This window comes from Vanacampus margaritifer, chromosome 11, assembly GCF_051991255.1.
Source record: "Vanacampus margaritifer isolate UIUO_Vmar chromosome 11, RoL_Vmar_1.0, whole genome shotgun sequence".
Lineage (NCBI taxonomy): Eukaryota > Metazoa > Chordata > Actinopteri > Syngnathiformes > Syngnathidae > Vanacampus > Vanacampus margaritifer.
The window spans coordinates 3,778,419-3,794,325 of NC_135442.1; the positions used below are offsets into that span (position 1 = coordinate 3,778,419).

The 15,907-nt window shown below is 43.0% G+C and overlaps 2 protein-coding genes across 3 annotated transcripts; both read left to right on the forward strand.

The window, feature by feature from the left end:
• The first annotated feature begins 335 nt into the window (after positions 1-335).
• ska3 (spindle and kinetochore associated complex subunit 3) lies at positions 336-6,176 on the forward strand. Its single transcript, XM_077580996.1, has 11 exons — positions 336-607; positions 690-751; positions 1,386-1,557; positions 1,882-2,335; positions 3,028-3,089; positions 3,888-4,081; positions 4,156-4,287; positions 4,493-4,621; positions 4,724-4,773; positions 5,500-5,621; positions 5,892-6,176. Exons 1-11 carry the CDS (start codon positions 481-483, stop codon positions 6,050-6,052), a joined length of 1,665 nt encoding a protein of 554 aa, XP_077437122.1. The 5' UTR covers positions 336-480; the 3' UTR covers positions 6,053-6,176.
• Positions 6,177-6,315: 139 nt separating this feature from the next.
• Positions 6,316-14,974, forward strand: LOC144060999 (uncharacterized). 2 transcript variants are annotated; one of them, XM_077580998.1, is made up of 3 exons: positions 6,316-6,490; positions 11,470-11,615; positions 12,114-14,974. In XM_077580998.1, exon 3 carries the CDS (start codon positions 12,114-12,116, stop codon positions 13,323-13,325), a length of 1,212 nt encoding a protein of 403 aa, XP_077437124.1. In that variant the 5' UTR covers positions 6,316-6,490; positions 11,470-11,615; the 3' UTR covers positions 13,326-14,974. The 2 variants fall into 2 exon arrangements, with proteins under 2 accessions (XP_077437124.1, XP_077437123.1); XM_077580997.1 differs by lacking the exon at positions 6,316-6,490 and having other exon boundaries at positions 11,168-11,615; positions 12,046-14,974.
• Positions 14,975-15,907: the final 933 nt, after the last annotated feature.

Consider the following 15,907-nt stretch of genomic DNA (forward strand, 5'->3'; position numbering starts at 1 on the left):
TTTGTAAAATCTGCACAGATGGCGCAAACTATTTTTGGTTGAAGTAAATAAATAAATAAATGGAAGTACAAACACAGTCTGGACACTGTGCGCAATTTAAGGTGCTGTAGTATTGCGCACTTGTTTACTTTTAATAGATGGATGGTTTTGTTGTTATATGGAAAGTTAGAAAACCAATTAAATCTTAATGACACAACAGACTACACAAAGAGATTCACAGGGGAATGTCCTACCCAGCAAACAAAAACAAAACAAAAAAAACATCCACCACAATTATTATTTATTCACATGATCAACATTGGCTCCAGCACGACATTTAGTACGTGTAGGGACGTCACACGATCGATAGGGGGCGCTAACGCAAATACAGCAACGAAGAAGAAGCAACACTTCCGGGTTGGAAACAGAGGCGCCAAACGCAAAACATCCGTTTTCCCAACGCCAGTAATCAGCGTTTGGAGTGCTTTGCCTCGCATTTATATGGCCGTTGCCGCTTTGAAAATGGACCCCAAGTTGGAATTTTTCGCCAAGTTGAAGAAGTTGTGCGGGACGCTGGAAACGGAGACGGCCGGGCTCCAGCAAACCATCGAAAATCGGCACGACAGCGGTCAGTCAGTCAGTTGGAAAACGACATTTGACACAAGTAAGACAAAAAGATCGATATATGACCTTTTTTCAATTCCCCCCAGATGCGACAGCGAAAGCCATGCGAGCATATCACGATTTCAACTGCGACGTGTTGGGCCTCAAGGTGAGGACCAAAACAAGACAAAAGTGCTCCACAAAATGTCTTCCTTTTTTGATCAGATGTTTTCTTGCCTTACATTCGTCATCACAGTAGTAGTTAAAATATATTTGAAGGTGTTACTTAACAAGTTTCTACCATTCTGGAGTTAAAAAAAAAAACTGTGAAAAGCTCCGACAGCAGCAGGGGACGCTGTCACTCCCAAAGCCATATTAGCCAATCAGAAGCGAAAAAAAAGTCCCTTCCGAATAAGACTCGTTTCTTACTCGACATTCTTCGTCACGTGATTAGTTTAAATGAAATATATATATTTGAAAGAAAAATCACGTTTTGAAGTATCGGCATTAAAATTAGTGTCTGTATTTAATTTTAATTTAAAAAAAAAAGTACACTAAAAGAAAAAAAAGCTAATTTGTTTGTGAATTAATAGTTATCTGAATTGCACTAGATGAGACCAAACCATTTACAATAAATGCTTTAAAATATGCCAGTGTTTAGGAATTATAATCGTTTTCTCACGGTTATGTCACCTAGACATTGGTTGTGTGGAACAGATGTACTGGTAATTCATAGATATAGATACATATCCTTACAGTCTTTTACATGACACAAAGGAGTGAGAAGAGTGTGTGGTTTGCAGGGTGAGCTGCAGGACAAGCTGAGTCAGCAGAAAACACACAAGACAGAGGTGGACACCTTCATCCAGGCCTGCAGGGCCCTGCAGACCAAGGTTGCCCACGACGTGTGCACACTCACGGACCACTTTGAAAATTACGGATACCAAGCTCCCACAGACGCACGTGCCCCTCACGGTAAGTAATAGTGACCAAATATACAAAGAAATCCAATATGAAATTGATATTTATTTCTTGAAGTAGAAATACAAATAAATAGTGACAGGGTCTTACTGGAGCCATCATATCACAATTGATTAGGGCATGTTTTTGGTCACTTTGGGATTCTTAACTTTTTCAAAAGTGTGACAATAAGTTAAACTGGAAAAGTTGAAGCAATTTGAAGTTCAACCAAATATTGTATGGGGGCAAAAATGCGGAAAATCCACAAAAAAAGGTTAAGGTCAAGTTAAATGAGACTTACCGGTGCTTGAGCTATTTATGTTTGCACACTACATGTAGCCAAAAGTGGGACATTGGAGGACAAAGAGTCGGCTGAAAACGTATCTGGAAAAGGCCATGATGATGATGATGATGATGATGATGAGGAGGAGGAGGAGGAGGAGGAGGAGGAAGTGGCAGTGGAATGCTGCAAGCTGCCAACGCCACCTCAGGCAACAGCACCTTCCAACTGCGCCGTGCCCATGCACACCCCCAAGTTGTCCGACTTCGGCCTGTGTGAACTGTATCTCCGCCGGAACATTTCAGCGTACCGCCAGCCGCCTGCCATGCCCAAGCTGAGCCTCCCGCGCTTGGACGTGCCCACGCCACTTCCACCCACGCCCAAGTGCGCGCTGCGCATGGACGAGGATGAGGTACACACACCACAAATGATAGACTTTGGCCTCTCTGAGGACACCATGAGCCTCTACACCGAATTCACCATGGATCTCTTCAGGAAGAATGCTGACATAAGGTACAAAGAGGAAAAAATCACATCTCTCCTCCAGAGGTGGGCACTTCTGTCTCTCTGTCGGCCCCAACGCTGACGAATTGCTCACATTTTCGGCGAATGATTTATGAGGCGAAACCTTTAAAGTAGCACTAAGGAACTTTTCAACCTTAATAAAATATTTTCATAACTCTTCTGATGAAACATCGACCTAAAACTAGTTGAATGGTACCTTTGCCATGGCCTGAGGGGCTCTGTAGGATTTTTACTGGCACTAAGCAACTTTGAGGAGGATGGTAGGAACACTGCCACAGAAAAAAACTACAAATATGCTGACTGCTTTATGGCATACGTCAAAAGTTATCCCGGGTGAAAGGACAGTCAAGGATCAACATTGGCCCAGATTTCACTCGCTGGCATGAGCTAAAAAAATGATGCAAAGCGCTTGTCCTAATAGGAAATGTGGTCTTCCTTCAGATATAACAATATCGCTTTTGTCCATATGTCGCCCCCATAATCAACGTAAACTGAAAGTTCTTTAGTGTTGCTTTAAAAATTACACGTACAGTCCTTGTATTTTTTCGAGGCTTCACGTCATAAAGCAGTCGTCAAAAATGTGGGCATCAATGATTGAGCCGATGAAGAGAGGAAAGTGCCCACCTCTGCTTTCCATATCTTTTTCAACATTTTGTTTTTTTTTACTTGCTCCTCTGCAGGCCAGCACAGGACCTCCTGAAGCCGCCAGACCCAATTTTGAGTGAAAGTCCGCAAAAAGAAGGTAAGCAAATGTTAACAATGTCAGTCACAAAGTATATCTTAAGATGCAAAAACAGCATCATATTTCAGAAATGGGCATTTTTTGGAGTTTTAGAAATGTTGTACGTTTATATAAATTAAAAAAAAGTAGATTCAATTAGTTTTTTTTAAGACAATTCCTATTTTTGTAGAGAAAGATGTTTTCATTAGGAAAAAGTAGCATATTTCTGATTAAAAAAAATTTTTTTGCTATAGTTTAAATGAAGAAGTCCTGTATTTTCAGGAAAAACTTTTTCAAGAAAGAGTGTGTTCTCCAGATGTATTAGTATTTTTTTATTTTTTTTGAGAAAGCTAGCAATTAAAAGAAAAAAACATATTTTGGAGGAAAAAAAGGTGTATTTTCAGTAATAAAAAAAAAAGTCCCGTAACTTCATAAAATTGGGTTGCATTGTAAATACCAGTATTCAGGGAAATGGTTGTATAGTATTAAGTAAAAAGTCTTATTTCGGAGGCAACCTATTGAATTTTATTTTAGAAAAAAAGCACAATATTTATGTGAAAAAAGTCATATTTAAGTGTATAAAAACACATACTTGAGGGGAAAAAAAGTCCTATTTTTGAGGAAGAAGTCGTAAATTCTGAGAAGGAAATTTGGTATTTTTCTGATAATTATTGAAGGAATGCCTCCTTTCTTTCCAATCATTAGTCAACGTCATTTCATTTACATTCCATTACTGCTTGATGATGTTACTTTGGCAAAACATATTTACCAGTACAGACTATTTTTCAAGAATTACACCTTCATGTCTGTCATTGGTAGACATTTTGAAATCTCCTGAGCCGCCTGTGTTCTGCACTCCGGGGTTCAAGATAAAAACAAACGGCCATTGTTCGCCACCACCTGTGGCAGAGGGTGACGCCCAATCTCCGAGCGGCGCCAACCAGCTGCCCGACACCCCCAAGACGCCTGACTTAAAAACTCCCTCCTTAAAACGACTACTCAGCAGCAAAAAGGTACGACGAGTCGACGACTCAATCGCAGTGCCGACACGCTAATGCCGTTCACTTCAGGTTCACTTGTTTTGCAGCATAAGCCCAAGGTTGCGGAACGCACGGACAGCCACTCCATACCGTTTCTCAAGACACCAATCGACAGTTCCGCCTGTGATCAAAACGCATGGGAATACAATGTGCCGGAATTGCGTATCCCGGGTGTGCAGGTGAACGGTGCTTTCAGTTACCACTTACCGGGCAAAATGGCAGCAGCTGCCTGTGGTCGAGTTGATAAGTATAGCAAAAAAGTCAGAGTGATTTTTGTAAAATAATTCCACTGTGTTTGCAATCATGTTTTTAGTTCAGGCAGTGTGCATCAGATGAAATCGATAAATCTTCCAGCCATAATCGTTTGTGTCTTTCCTTCCGCAGGGGAGCGTGGACTCGGACGGATCCACGCAGGACTTCCATCTAAGCCCCCCTCGAGTCAAGCGAGAGCTCTTTGAGATCAGCACTCCCGAGATGCCCGATCTCAGCGCCATCACACAAGACATCTGCAAAGTACGCCGTCATCTGACCAATTAAAAAAATATATATATATTATTGTTATAATCAGGTATTATTGCATCTTGCCTTGTTCAAGTGTGGGTTTTGTTTTTGTAGCTTGTGATGCAGTCTCAGAAGCCGGCAAAAAGAGCAGAACACAAAAGCAGGTACTGTCAAGTGTTAAAGAACTACCTGTCATTAAGAGCATGACATTTTTTTTTTTTTGTTTAATTGTAATGATCATGATGAGTGATGATGGATTGGACAGTCATGACTTACCTAGTATAGTAGTTTATAAATTAAACTGAAAAAGGAGAAGTGGCCATTTGTTCTCTCGTTTTTCTGTTAAATTTTTGTGATAGTTAAATTTCTTGGATGGACGGGTAAGTCTCTTTTTTTCTGTGATGATGTACTGCAAGTTACCGGTATATTTTCTTGTTTTGGTTTTCTGGTGATAAACAGTCATGACATCTCGTTTTTGGGGGGGTGGGGTTTGACCTAGTAATGACAGTTTCTTTTCAGTGTTATTTCAATGACGGCGGCCATTTGTGTTTTCTCAATTTTCTTTAACAATGGACAATTATGACTTAGTTCTTTTGTCTGTTATGATGGATAATGTGTCATTTTCAAATTTTCTCGTGGACGTTTTCTAACTTTTATTTCTGAGAATAAACAGTTGCGCTATTTTCTTCTTTCCACGATTGTTACATTTGCTCGTTTTTGTTGCTATTTGAGTGATGATGGCCAAATACAATATTCTCTCATTTTCCCTTTTTATGTGATGATCAACCGCATTTCTCGTTTGACTTCTGTGATGACTGATCTTTAATACTTGCTCATCTTTCTGCTTTAACTCTTATGATGATGGGCAGTGTACATCTTTGTGTTCATAGATGCATGAGTGCTGTGTCCAAGCAGGAGTTTGACAGCTTACCAGCGTTTATGAAGCAGATTACGTTGAACAACCTCAACCAGGCAGTCCACAACATCAACCAGTACTTGGACCAGTGTCCAGGTCAGTTTACCTTCACAGTATAGTGTATACAGAAAATGTTTACAGCATTCCACTTTTTCCCACATTTTGTTTTGTTAGTTATTGCAAAATGGGTTGACCCTGACTACCCCCACCCACCACAAAAAAACCTACAAACAATGCACTACAGTGATGTAATTTGTCAAATATATTTTTTTGATTTATGCAATAGCTTTTCAAAAAAGGACTCAAAAATGTATCTATTTAAAAAAATAAAAAAAAATCCGTGGCTGATTAAACGTGACCTTCTAGAGAGGGGCATGCGGGAGTTAGAGACGGAGGAGCTGAAGAACATGATGGACGTGGGGATCAAGACGCCCGTGTACATGCTGTGCTTGAACGAGCTGAGGCGGCTGGAGCATGTGGAAGGATCACGGCGTGACGCCATCTACAAGCTCAACTTGTGCAGCTGAGTGTGGTTTTATGGCCATTAGTGACATAATACACATGCAAGATAGCAACTTTTAATCCACAAGATCAGCATCATTTGCACGTTAGTTTATTTGTGTGAATAATAAAATGTACCTACCTACAATATCTATGTATATTGTTCTCCACTTGCCACTTTTGGTTCCAATTTAGAAAATTGGATGCTTATGCACTTTTAACTGGAATTTGAAAAAATCCAAGGTGTCTTAATGACATGCATTTGTCAAAGTACGCAGAAGATCGAGAATTATAGCACGTTACGGGGGAGGTGGACCGAGGTCATGCAACTTAGACACGGTTCACCTCAGCCCTCCTCTACTGCGTAGTATGACGGAAGCAGAGTCGGGGCAACTTCACCGAGCAATCAACTTTGTGCCGCTCATCTGGTGCTACCACTGCAGCTCTGCTTAACTTCGACCCCGGTGAGTACATTTAACTGCCCCCCACTACCACCCGGCCCTTTTTTTTTATTATTGCAAATGTTCATCAACAGTTGGAACTGTATATTTACTATGATCCCAAAACAGTTTAATATAATTTAAAATTCATCTTACAACATTCCTCATAATTTTACAGATTTGAATTTGTAAAAAAAAAAAAGAAAAAAAATTGTACAACTTTAAATTCCACTAACAACCTAGACTAAATTTAATTCCGTAACAAAATCTTGTCTGGAAAGATAATAATGCATCAGATTTATATAGCGCTTTCTTAGACACTCAGACGCTTTACAGTGGAATGGATACGTTATTCATGCACTCACACATTAATACTGTGGTGGCGGTAAGCTACTTAAGTACCACCACCAGACATTCGCATCTTCCATACACCAGTGTGAGTAGCACTGGAGGCAATGTGTGTGAAGTGCCTTGCCCAAGGACACAACGACACATGACTTGGGGAGAGCGGGGATCGAACAGCCGACCTTCTGGTTGCTGAACGACTGTCTCTACACCCTGAGCCACGGCCGCCACAAGATGTCACTTCCAACATTCTTTTTTGATACGAATTAATGCATTACCTTATAGAAAGCGCTCAAAAGATTTTTCAGTGAACAGCTTTACATAGAAAAAGAAAAACAATATTAGGTGAATTTGTGAATAGTAAACTGTAAATGGATTACTTTATTATCCCCCCCCCCTCTTCCATTTATGTACTCTGGTCAAATTGGCCTGGGAACAGAATAAGAACATAATGAGCAATTAGTATGCACATCCCGACAGCAGTGCATACTAGAACCCTTATGAAGCGTTTGTTTGATTCAAAATAGTGGAAATAGCAAACATCATAAGCCGTTGTGTGTGTGTGTATTTGAGACGATCATTGATCAGGTTTCCCCAAAAATTGAGGAAAACCAGTACATGTCATGATCATCTGGCTCATCCCGCGAGCCCCTTTTCTGATTCAACCAGAGTTGGCTAGATTTTAAGTTTCACTGATATTAGCTCCTCCCACATCGGCAGGAAATGTCTCACAGGGACTGTCCGCCTCCGTGGATCCTGAGCTTGGAGGCTGCGTTGGTGACTTTTCGCCGGCTTGTTTTGTGTTCTCTGTCTCACTCACTTCCTGGCTCCAGCCAAACTTTGCTTTCTCGCCTTTTCCTGTGACTGGCAAGGGCATGTCCATTTTGGGGTCTTTGTAGCTCTCAAGATGATTAATCAAAGCATCTAGTAGAGTGTTGGAGAATTTCTTCATGGCATCATTGAAGTACTCCTCTAGGATAAGCGGGGCCTTTTTTTGCTGCGTCTCGTCTCCCGAATCTTTGTGCATAACCATTTCCTCTAATGAACTCAAAGACGAGACTCTGCTAGATTCCTCTTGAGTTGTTGGGCTCTTCGGTATTTCTTCTTCTGTCACATGACCATCCTCCACACGGTCCAGATCGGGAGAGGTCTTGTCTGGTGTTACGGTAGCCTGGAGGTCATCCTCATTAGAGGTTTTGACAGTGCTCCCAGGTGCTTCAAGAATTTGTTCTACGCTGTGTTCTCGTGGTGATGAACCTAAGGATTTAAATTCAACATCATTTTGATCTTCAATCAAGTCATCCCTACAAGGAGAAATCAGTGCAGGTGTCATGGCTGCTTCATGTTCCTGTTGAGGTTCTGATGACAGTGGGCTCAAGGACTTGGCCGCTATGATGCTATCCTGTTTTTCAATTTCTTCAAGCGCTAACCCCTCACAAGTGGCCGTTAAGTCTAGTGTGTCATCCTCTCTGTGTTCCTTTGCTGGTGAAGAACTCAAAGATTTGGAAACAGTTTCCTTCTCTTGTTCAATGTCTTCCACCTGACCCAACTCTTGATGAGGGGAGAAGACCGGTATCACCTCTTCAAGCCGCTCCTCTCTAGGTGAAATGCTTAAGGATGTGGGCACCTGTTCTTCTTTTGGTTCCACCTCATCTTCCATGAGATCCATGACCTGGCCAGCAGAGATCGCAACTGCCGTCTCATCTGTGCCGTGCTCCTCTTCTTTTGATGGGCTCAAGGACTTTAATGCTTTGTCATCTTGTGCTATATCGTCTTCATCTTGCGCCACATCATCTCGCTCCTGGTCTAAGGCTCCACACGTAGGTGTCAAGACGTCCGTCACTTCCGCATCTTCCTTTTCCGGCGGTGATGGGCTAAAGGATTTGTTGGCCATTTCCTCGTCGGCTTCTTCCTCATCCTGAAGATAGAACGCCTCGACAGCATCCGCCGTCTCATCTGCATTCTGTTCCAACGGGGATAGGCTCGGCAAATTCGACGCCTCGTCTTTGTCTTTTTCTCCGGTAGCATCCTCACTATCGATATTCTCACCCAGGCACGGTGAAGTGGGGGAGAACGTCTGAAGGCATGTGTTCTGTTCAGAGGGTTCTGGGGTGAAATCCTTATGCAAATCAAAACCCAACTCAGGTTCCTGGATGGAATCCTTTGGCATATCAAAACCAGACTTGAGTTCTGGGCTTGACTTCTTGCGCATATCAAAGCAAGACTCGAGTTCTGGGCTTGACTTTTTGCGCATACCAAAGCAAGACTCGAGTTCTGGGCTTGACTTCTTGCGCATATCAAAGCAAGACTCGCGTTCTGGGCTTGACTTCTTGCGCATATCAAAGCAAGACTCGAGTTCTGGGCTTGACTTCTTGCGCATATCAAAGCAAGACTCGAGTTCTGGGCTTGACTTCTTGCGCATATCAAAGCAAGACTCGAGTTCTGGGCTTGACTTCTTGCGCATATCAAAGCAAGACTCGAGTTCTGGGCTTGACTTCTTGCGCATATCAAAGCAAGACTCAGGTTCTGGGCTTGAGTACTTGCACAAATCAGAACTAGACTTAAGTTCTGGGCTTAAATTCTGGTGTAAATCAAAACCCAACTCCTCGCAAGGCGAGGAGCCTAATTCTGGTTCTATATCTCCAGGTCGCTGGCCCTGTGGGGTGGGATTTAAGGATTTTGGATCTGCATCTCCCTCTTGTTCATTTTCAACTACCGCAAGCTCAACATTTCCGCTAGGGGACTTCAGGGTCGGTGTTACAGCAGCACCCTCAGCGTCACTGCACAATGAGGTGTCCACAGACGCTTTGACACTCAAATCATTCTGCAAGGGTTTTCGAGTGGGATCGATGCACAAAACAATACTACCGTCCTTAAGCACGGAATCGCTGAAGCAGTCCACGTGACGGACTAGGCCTTGGTAGATGGTGATGGAGGCCTTTTTTATCGCCTCCTGGATGTCTTGATTCAATTGGATAGAGTTGGGGGAGGACGATGGAGAACCACCGCCCGCTTCCGCCGAGGGCTTCAGAGTGGACTCCCTGCGTGAAGCAATGCGTGCAGATATTCTTTCGCTGTGCTCCTCAGATGATAATTTGGAGTAGTTTGACACCAGCCTCTCCAGTACAACACCGCCATCCTCCTCTTGGCACAGTTCTTGACTGGCTGGGCTCCAATTGGCTCTGATGGCAGCTTGTATGTCATCATCGTCGGAACACATCGTGCTGGGGCTGCCCGGGTCGGAGCAGCTCCCATTCCTCGAGGCTCCCGACATCAGGTCCCGTTGTAAAGACTCCTTAGTGAGAGGTCTTTCTACGCTGTCCAAGGTTCTGGACGGCCCCTCTTCACCCAAGTTCAGCCCGTCTAGGAGCCCGGAGAGGAGCATGTTTGTAAAGTCGGTGGCGTCAGAAAAAAATGGGTTGGAGTTTGAATCCATTGCCCTATCTCTCTAAGTTCCTTATACTCGTAGAGTAAAAAAATAAAAAATCTGATTCTGACATGCAATTTCAATTTCTATCTGCTGACACCGACCTCAACGTTAAGTTTGTGTTTCTAAAACAGGCAGCCCCCGCAATTTAAACTTAGACCTTTATGACACCAAGCGTCTCCTTCGATGACGCAACGTCAACCTTTATGATTTGCTTCATCTAGCCTTAGATGACCGCAGTTCAGTCGCCGTGACTCCGAAAAAAGTTTTACGTACGTTGACCAAAGACTTTATGACATGGAACATTAGCGTTGCCCTAACATCATCATGCTGACATCACTCCCACCATCACATGACCGGTAATTTGTTTACGGCAAAGCTATTGCTGCTGTGGATGATCTGAAACGCAGAACATATAGTCGTGGTCTTGGCATCAGATTAACTCTAATTACAGCCAAAATTAATGTCAGTTGGAATGCTCTGAATTTAGCTGCAAAAAAAAAAAATCTATTAAAATTTTTAATTACAACTCTAATCATTTGATAAAATCAATTAATTGACTGAATTTCTGTGAATTGCTGCCACAATAAAACCTAATTGTTTTTGTTAAATATAATGAAGATGCCTAGTAGGGCACATTGTGACCTTTTACAACCTTGAGTGTAAACACAAATGTATTAAAAATGTAATTTAAAAAAAATAATGTAATGCACGATGTACATTTGATACACCTTGTCTTTTGAAGATATTATTCTGTGAACTGACAACAATAAGTCTCAAATTCCAAACAAATATTGTCATTTAGAGTATTGATTCGAAGAAATTGAAAAAGGTCAAAATGCTTGAAGGGAGGGGGGGTGCTCAGTGTTTGTTTTTGGAAAGGGGGCTCTCTTAACTTCGTTTGCCCTTATACGTAAACAAATATTAAACTACATACAGAACAACAGAGGAGAGAAATAATAAAACAACATAAGAATGCCAGGGGTCTTAAAATCACAAACATTACAAAAATTAAAATGTGAAAGCATTTCGTTGTTTGACGTCATGGCGTCGGGAGTCACGTCGCTCCTCCCCTTCCTCACTCATTGGCTGGCCACCATTTTGGGAGTCAAATACACCCACTACCAGCAGCAGCTAGCGCGCTATGCTAGGCTAGGCTAGGCTAGCCGAGTTCCACGCTCTCCTCCGGTGAATAGGCTATGGTTCATACGTGTGTGGCGGCCGGCTGTAGGAACCGCAGGACGCCCGGCACCGGCCTCTCCTTCTACCGCTTCCCGCGGGACCCCGAAAGGAAGCAGCGGTGGATCGCGGCCGTCAACCGTCAGGGCTGGGCGCCCAACGACGGCAGCCGGTTGTGCAGCACTCACTTCATCTCCGGTAATACTCTACTAGTCTACTTAAAATGTGACCTCTCTATTGGTTTGTTGGTTTGTTTTAGTAATATTTTTGCCACATATTGCCTTTTATTAACGTGTATGCTGAATACATGCGTGTATTTAATTTTTACAGTGGTTTCAAATGTCATCAAAATACACTTTTCTAAGTAAATACGATGTTAAGTGGGCTACTTTTCCCAGTATCGAAATACGTGTCTAAGTACAGTAATACAATTGCAGTGTGGCCTTTGGTCACGTGACACAAGAAAGGCACGCTCAGTTACTGCCATTACTGTCTTTTATTCATTCATTGTTTTATTATAGTATACCTAAAACAAAAAATCCCAAAATATTATAACCCTGCATTGCAACATTTTTTTCTGACAATACTGTATCCAAATTTGTCCTGTATCTGTTCTGTTCTGATGCAGGTAAGCAAGTAAAGAACCCTCGTTCCCCGGACTATGTTCCGTCTGTGTTCACGCCCCTTTCCCCTGAGATGAAGGAGCCAAGTCCACCTGAGGTCCCGGACAAGCAGGAAGCCCGCGTGGAGGCTGCTAATGCCCTGCTCTTCCTGCAGTGCCAGGGTGGGTCCGGACCGGAAGTGCCAGGTCAGATTGAGTCCAGCGTTGAGGGGAGCGCGTCGTCGTTTACAGATGATGATGAAGATGACGACGATGATGATGATGATGATGATGATGAGTCTCTGAGTGACGGCAATGATGAAACGCTTGCACAAACTTCCGTCAACTTTGACGACGTCCTCAAAGCACTCAGGCGTGAGAATCGAGCGTTGCGTGAGTCCGTGGAGAAGATGTCCCTATCAGAGAACTCCCTCAGGAACGATGCAGAGAAGGTCAAGTTCTACACGGGCCTGCCCAACTTCTTTGTACTGGAGACGGTCATGCTGCTGCTGGCACCACACATGGACACCATCAGGAATGCCAAGCTGTCCAAGTTCCAGCAGCTTCTACTCACGCTCATGCGTCTGCGCCTGGACCTGCGCAACCAGGACCTGGCTTACCGCTTTGGCGTCAAAGTGGGCACGGTGGTCCGGACTGTGCATCACGTGGTCACCATCATGTCCTCCACCCTGGTGCCCACCGCCGTCTTCTGGCCGTCGCGAGCCGAGCTGCGGAAGAACCTCCCCGCAGCCCTGCGCTCCTCTTGCCCGGACTGTGCCGTCATTGTGGACTGCTTCACCGTACCTTGCGAGGGCCCGGTCGCCCGGGGCAACGAGCAGGATGCGGCGGTAGCTGGCAATGTCCTGAACTATCTGATTGGTGTGGCCCCACAGGGCGTGGTCACCTTCATCTCCAAGGGTGTCCTGGGGGACTTCAGCCCTCGGAATTTGGCCGAGAGTTCGGGATTTCTGTGCAAGCTGCTCCCGGGCGACGTAGTTTTAGCCAACCGGGATCTGGACATCACCGATGCCGTGGCCGCTCGCGGGGCCCGCTTCGGCATCACCGATTGCTTTCAACATGACCAGAGTCTGACGGCGGGCTCGCCGCCCGACACAATCGGTGTGCAGGCTCATGTGGAGAGGGTGGTGTCCATGGTGAGGCGGCGGTATGCCATGCTCACCGGCCCTGTGGAGAGGCCGTTCACCACGGCTGCAGAGCGCACCTCCAACCTCTCGACTTTTGACAAGATTGTGCAAGTAGCTTGTGCCTTAAACAACTTGTGTATCTCTGCTGCTCCTCTGGAGTGACCCTGTTCCGTGTTTCCTTGAGTTTCTTTATTGAAACTTTGTTAGGCATCCATTGGAATTGAATTTGTTTTCTCGGAATGGAAGCTTTCACCCTGGGTGATGTAATCGAATTGTAGTTAGTAGAGTAGTAGAGTGTTCAAGCTTTTCCTGGGTGAAATTCTGACCAGCCGGGATGTGGACATGGCCCTTTCCGAGCTTGGCTTTCGTGATCATTCGTCACCGTCAAGACAATCTGGGAGTGTTGGTTTGGGAATTTGTACATCCCTTCACTCTAAAAACAGTTGGGTCAAAAATAACCCAAGTTGGGTCAAAAAGGACACAACTTTTTTGGGTTATTCAATTAACCCAAAAAGTTGGGTCAAATAAATAACCCACAAACAACCCCACCAAAATGGTTTGCTTTGTGGGTTATTAATTAAATTTAACCCAACCTTTTGGGTTAAATGGCTCCAAAAGTTGGTTTGGATCATTTTTGACGCAATTCAATTGGGTTATTGAATTAACCCAAAAAATTGTGTGAAATGAATAACCCACACATGGCCTTAAAAAAAATTGGTCACTTTGTAGGTTATTAATTTAATTTGACCCAACTCAAATAGTTGGGTCGGTTCATTTTTGACCCAATTCAGTTGGGTTATTTAACCCCCAAATGTTGTCAAATTAAGAACCCACAAAGCAACCCCAACAAACTGGGTTGATTTGTGGGTTAATAATTTAACCAACTTTCTCAATTAAATTAATAACCCATTTTTAATAATAACCAATCTTTGGGTTGTTTTGTCGGTTATTCATTTGACCCAACTTTTTTGGTTTAGCTCAAAAAGTTGGGTCGGTCCATTCTTGACCCAATTTGGCTTAGTTTTGACCCAACATTTTTTAGAGTGTTGTAACCAGTTTACAGATTTCTGTGCAAGCTTCTCTTTAGTGGTGTGGTTCGAGCATTCTGGGATTGGTCATCACCACTTCCCTGGCCACCAACAAGACATGGTTTGAGATCGCCAGCTGCAATGAAAGTAATATTCAGGCTGTGTAGTCACATGAGAGAGACTGGGGGGTCCGTTCACCGTGATCGTACAAGTCTCTTGTGCCTTAAACAACTTTTGTATCGTGGCCCACCTCGGCATCATTCTTTTGAATCTGGTTCTGGTGTGGAACAAATCCAACGTGGTCTTGGTGGAGTTCGGTTGTGGCAAGCAACCCATCTGACCTTGACCCGATCCAAAATGTTGACAAAACTGATTTGTCTTACCAAACGTGTCTTCTGGTTCCCTTGCCAGTAAGTACAACAAAACTTCCTGTTTACATTCTCACGACCAATGAAAAAAATAGGGTGATGCTTGCAACAGTTTTCAGTAGACAGAGAAGTTATACAACACTTGCAAACACGATAGCATCTCTAATGTAGCAAAGTGGTACAAGAAGCTTTTTTTGGGGGGGGCACTTGAGTCATAATGATCTGATCACGAGGCATTTAAAGGGGAACTAAACCCAAGATGTCAGCTGCTGGTTACCTAAATCTACAAAGTATTCTGAAAAATATGTTTTAAATATCACGTGGGGATTGCCATTTTTTGTGAGAATTCGTTTGAGTGATGTTTATCACCCAATATATGCCCACTTTAAGTTATACAGTTACTATATTCAGCAACATGCTGAATATAGTAACTGTATAACTTAAATCTATTTCTATTTCAAATCAAGAAGTTGGTGTACAAAGCTTAAAAGTCTTCGCTGGACAGCTGCACATTTTCCAGCTCAGTCATGTACACATGATAGAATGATTAAATCCATCACTCGCAACATCTGTAGGCCAACAGTTCATTGGTAACGCGCTACTGTAGTTCTCAACATGCAACCAGCATGGCTCCCCCTTACATTGTTTATTTTATTATGTTTAGTTCTTCGAAGTACTGTGTTTTGACAAGTGCTGGCTCATAAAATGTATTCTTGCTTTCATTTGGGGGGCTTTAGTTCCCTTTTAAAACGGCCTTTTCCTGTTCTAGTGCACATTATGTAACTACACTGTTTTCAGGTAAATTATATCTCAGCTCTGGTGATAGATCTGTACTAGACTAATGTAGTTTATAAAGCCCAGTGTGCCTTCAGGATGCTTTAAACATGAAAATATTGTATATCATTTTGTCAACTTGTAAGCTGATCTGCGTCCTAAAACAATATTTGTTGGGCTTTCAGTCCTCCATTCATCTTAGTTTTTTATTTTATTTTAGTAACACGAGTTTTTGAGATGGTGTTTTAGGGCCATCTAGTGGTGGATTGGAAGAATTTAGGGTACGTTGCTATGTTTTTTTTTATACCACTTTCTTCTGGATGTGTGTAACGAACCAATTTTCGTTTTACAATTACCAAATTAATAGAAGTTTAATTTCTTATCGTCTATTCATGTAATTGCTGCGCACTGGACCTCTCTGACATTTATGTGTATTTTTTTAGTATTTGTCTAGCCACAGTAGATGCTAAACTTCCTATGTTGTCGCATTTCTCAATAAATGCTTTGATTTCAACACACTTATATCTACGTTGTAAAGATATACAGTATATGTATATATTTTTTTATTTTGACT

Excerpts from the sequence above, each read along its gene's own strand:
- ska3 (XM_077580996.1), top strand. The coding sequence starts at position 481 with ATGGCCGTTGCCGCTTTGAAAATGGACCCCAAGTTGGAATTTTTCGCC. Across the intron at positions 608-689 it reads CGAAAATCGGCACGACAGCG|ATGCGACAGCGAAAGCCATG; the intron begins GTCAGTCAGTCA and ends AATTCCCCCCAG. Across the intron at positions 4,622-4,723 it reads TCACACAAGACATCTGCAAA|CTTGTGATGCAGTCTCAGAA; the intron begins GTACGCCGTCAT and ends TTGTTTTTGTAG.
- LOC144060999 (XM_077580997.1), top strand. The coding sequence starts at position 11,438 with ATGGTTCATACGTGTGTGGCGGCCGGCTGTAGGAACCGCAGGACGCCC. Across the intron at positions 11,616-12,045 it reads CAGCACTCACTTCATCTCCG|GTAAGCAAGTAAAGAACCCT; the intron begins GTAATACTCTAC and ends GTTCTGATGCAG.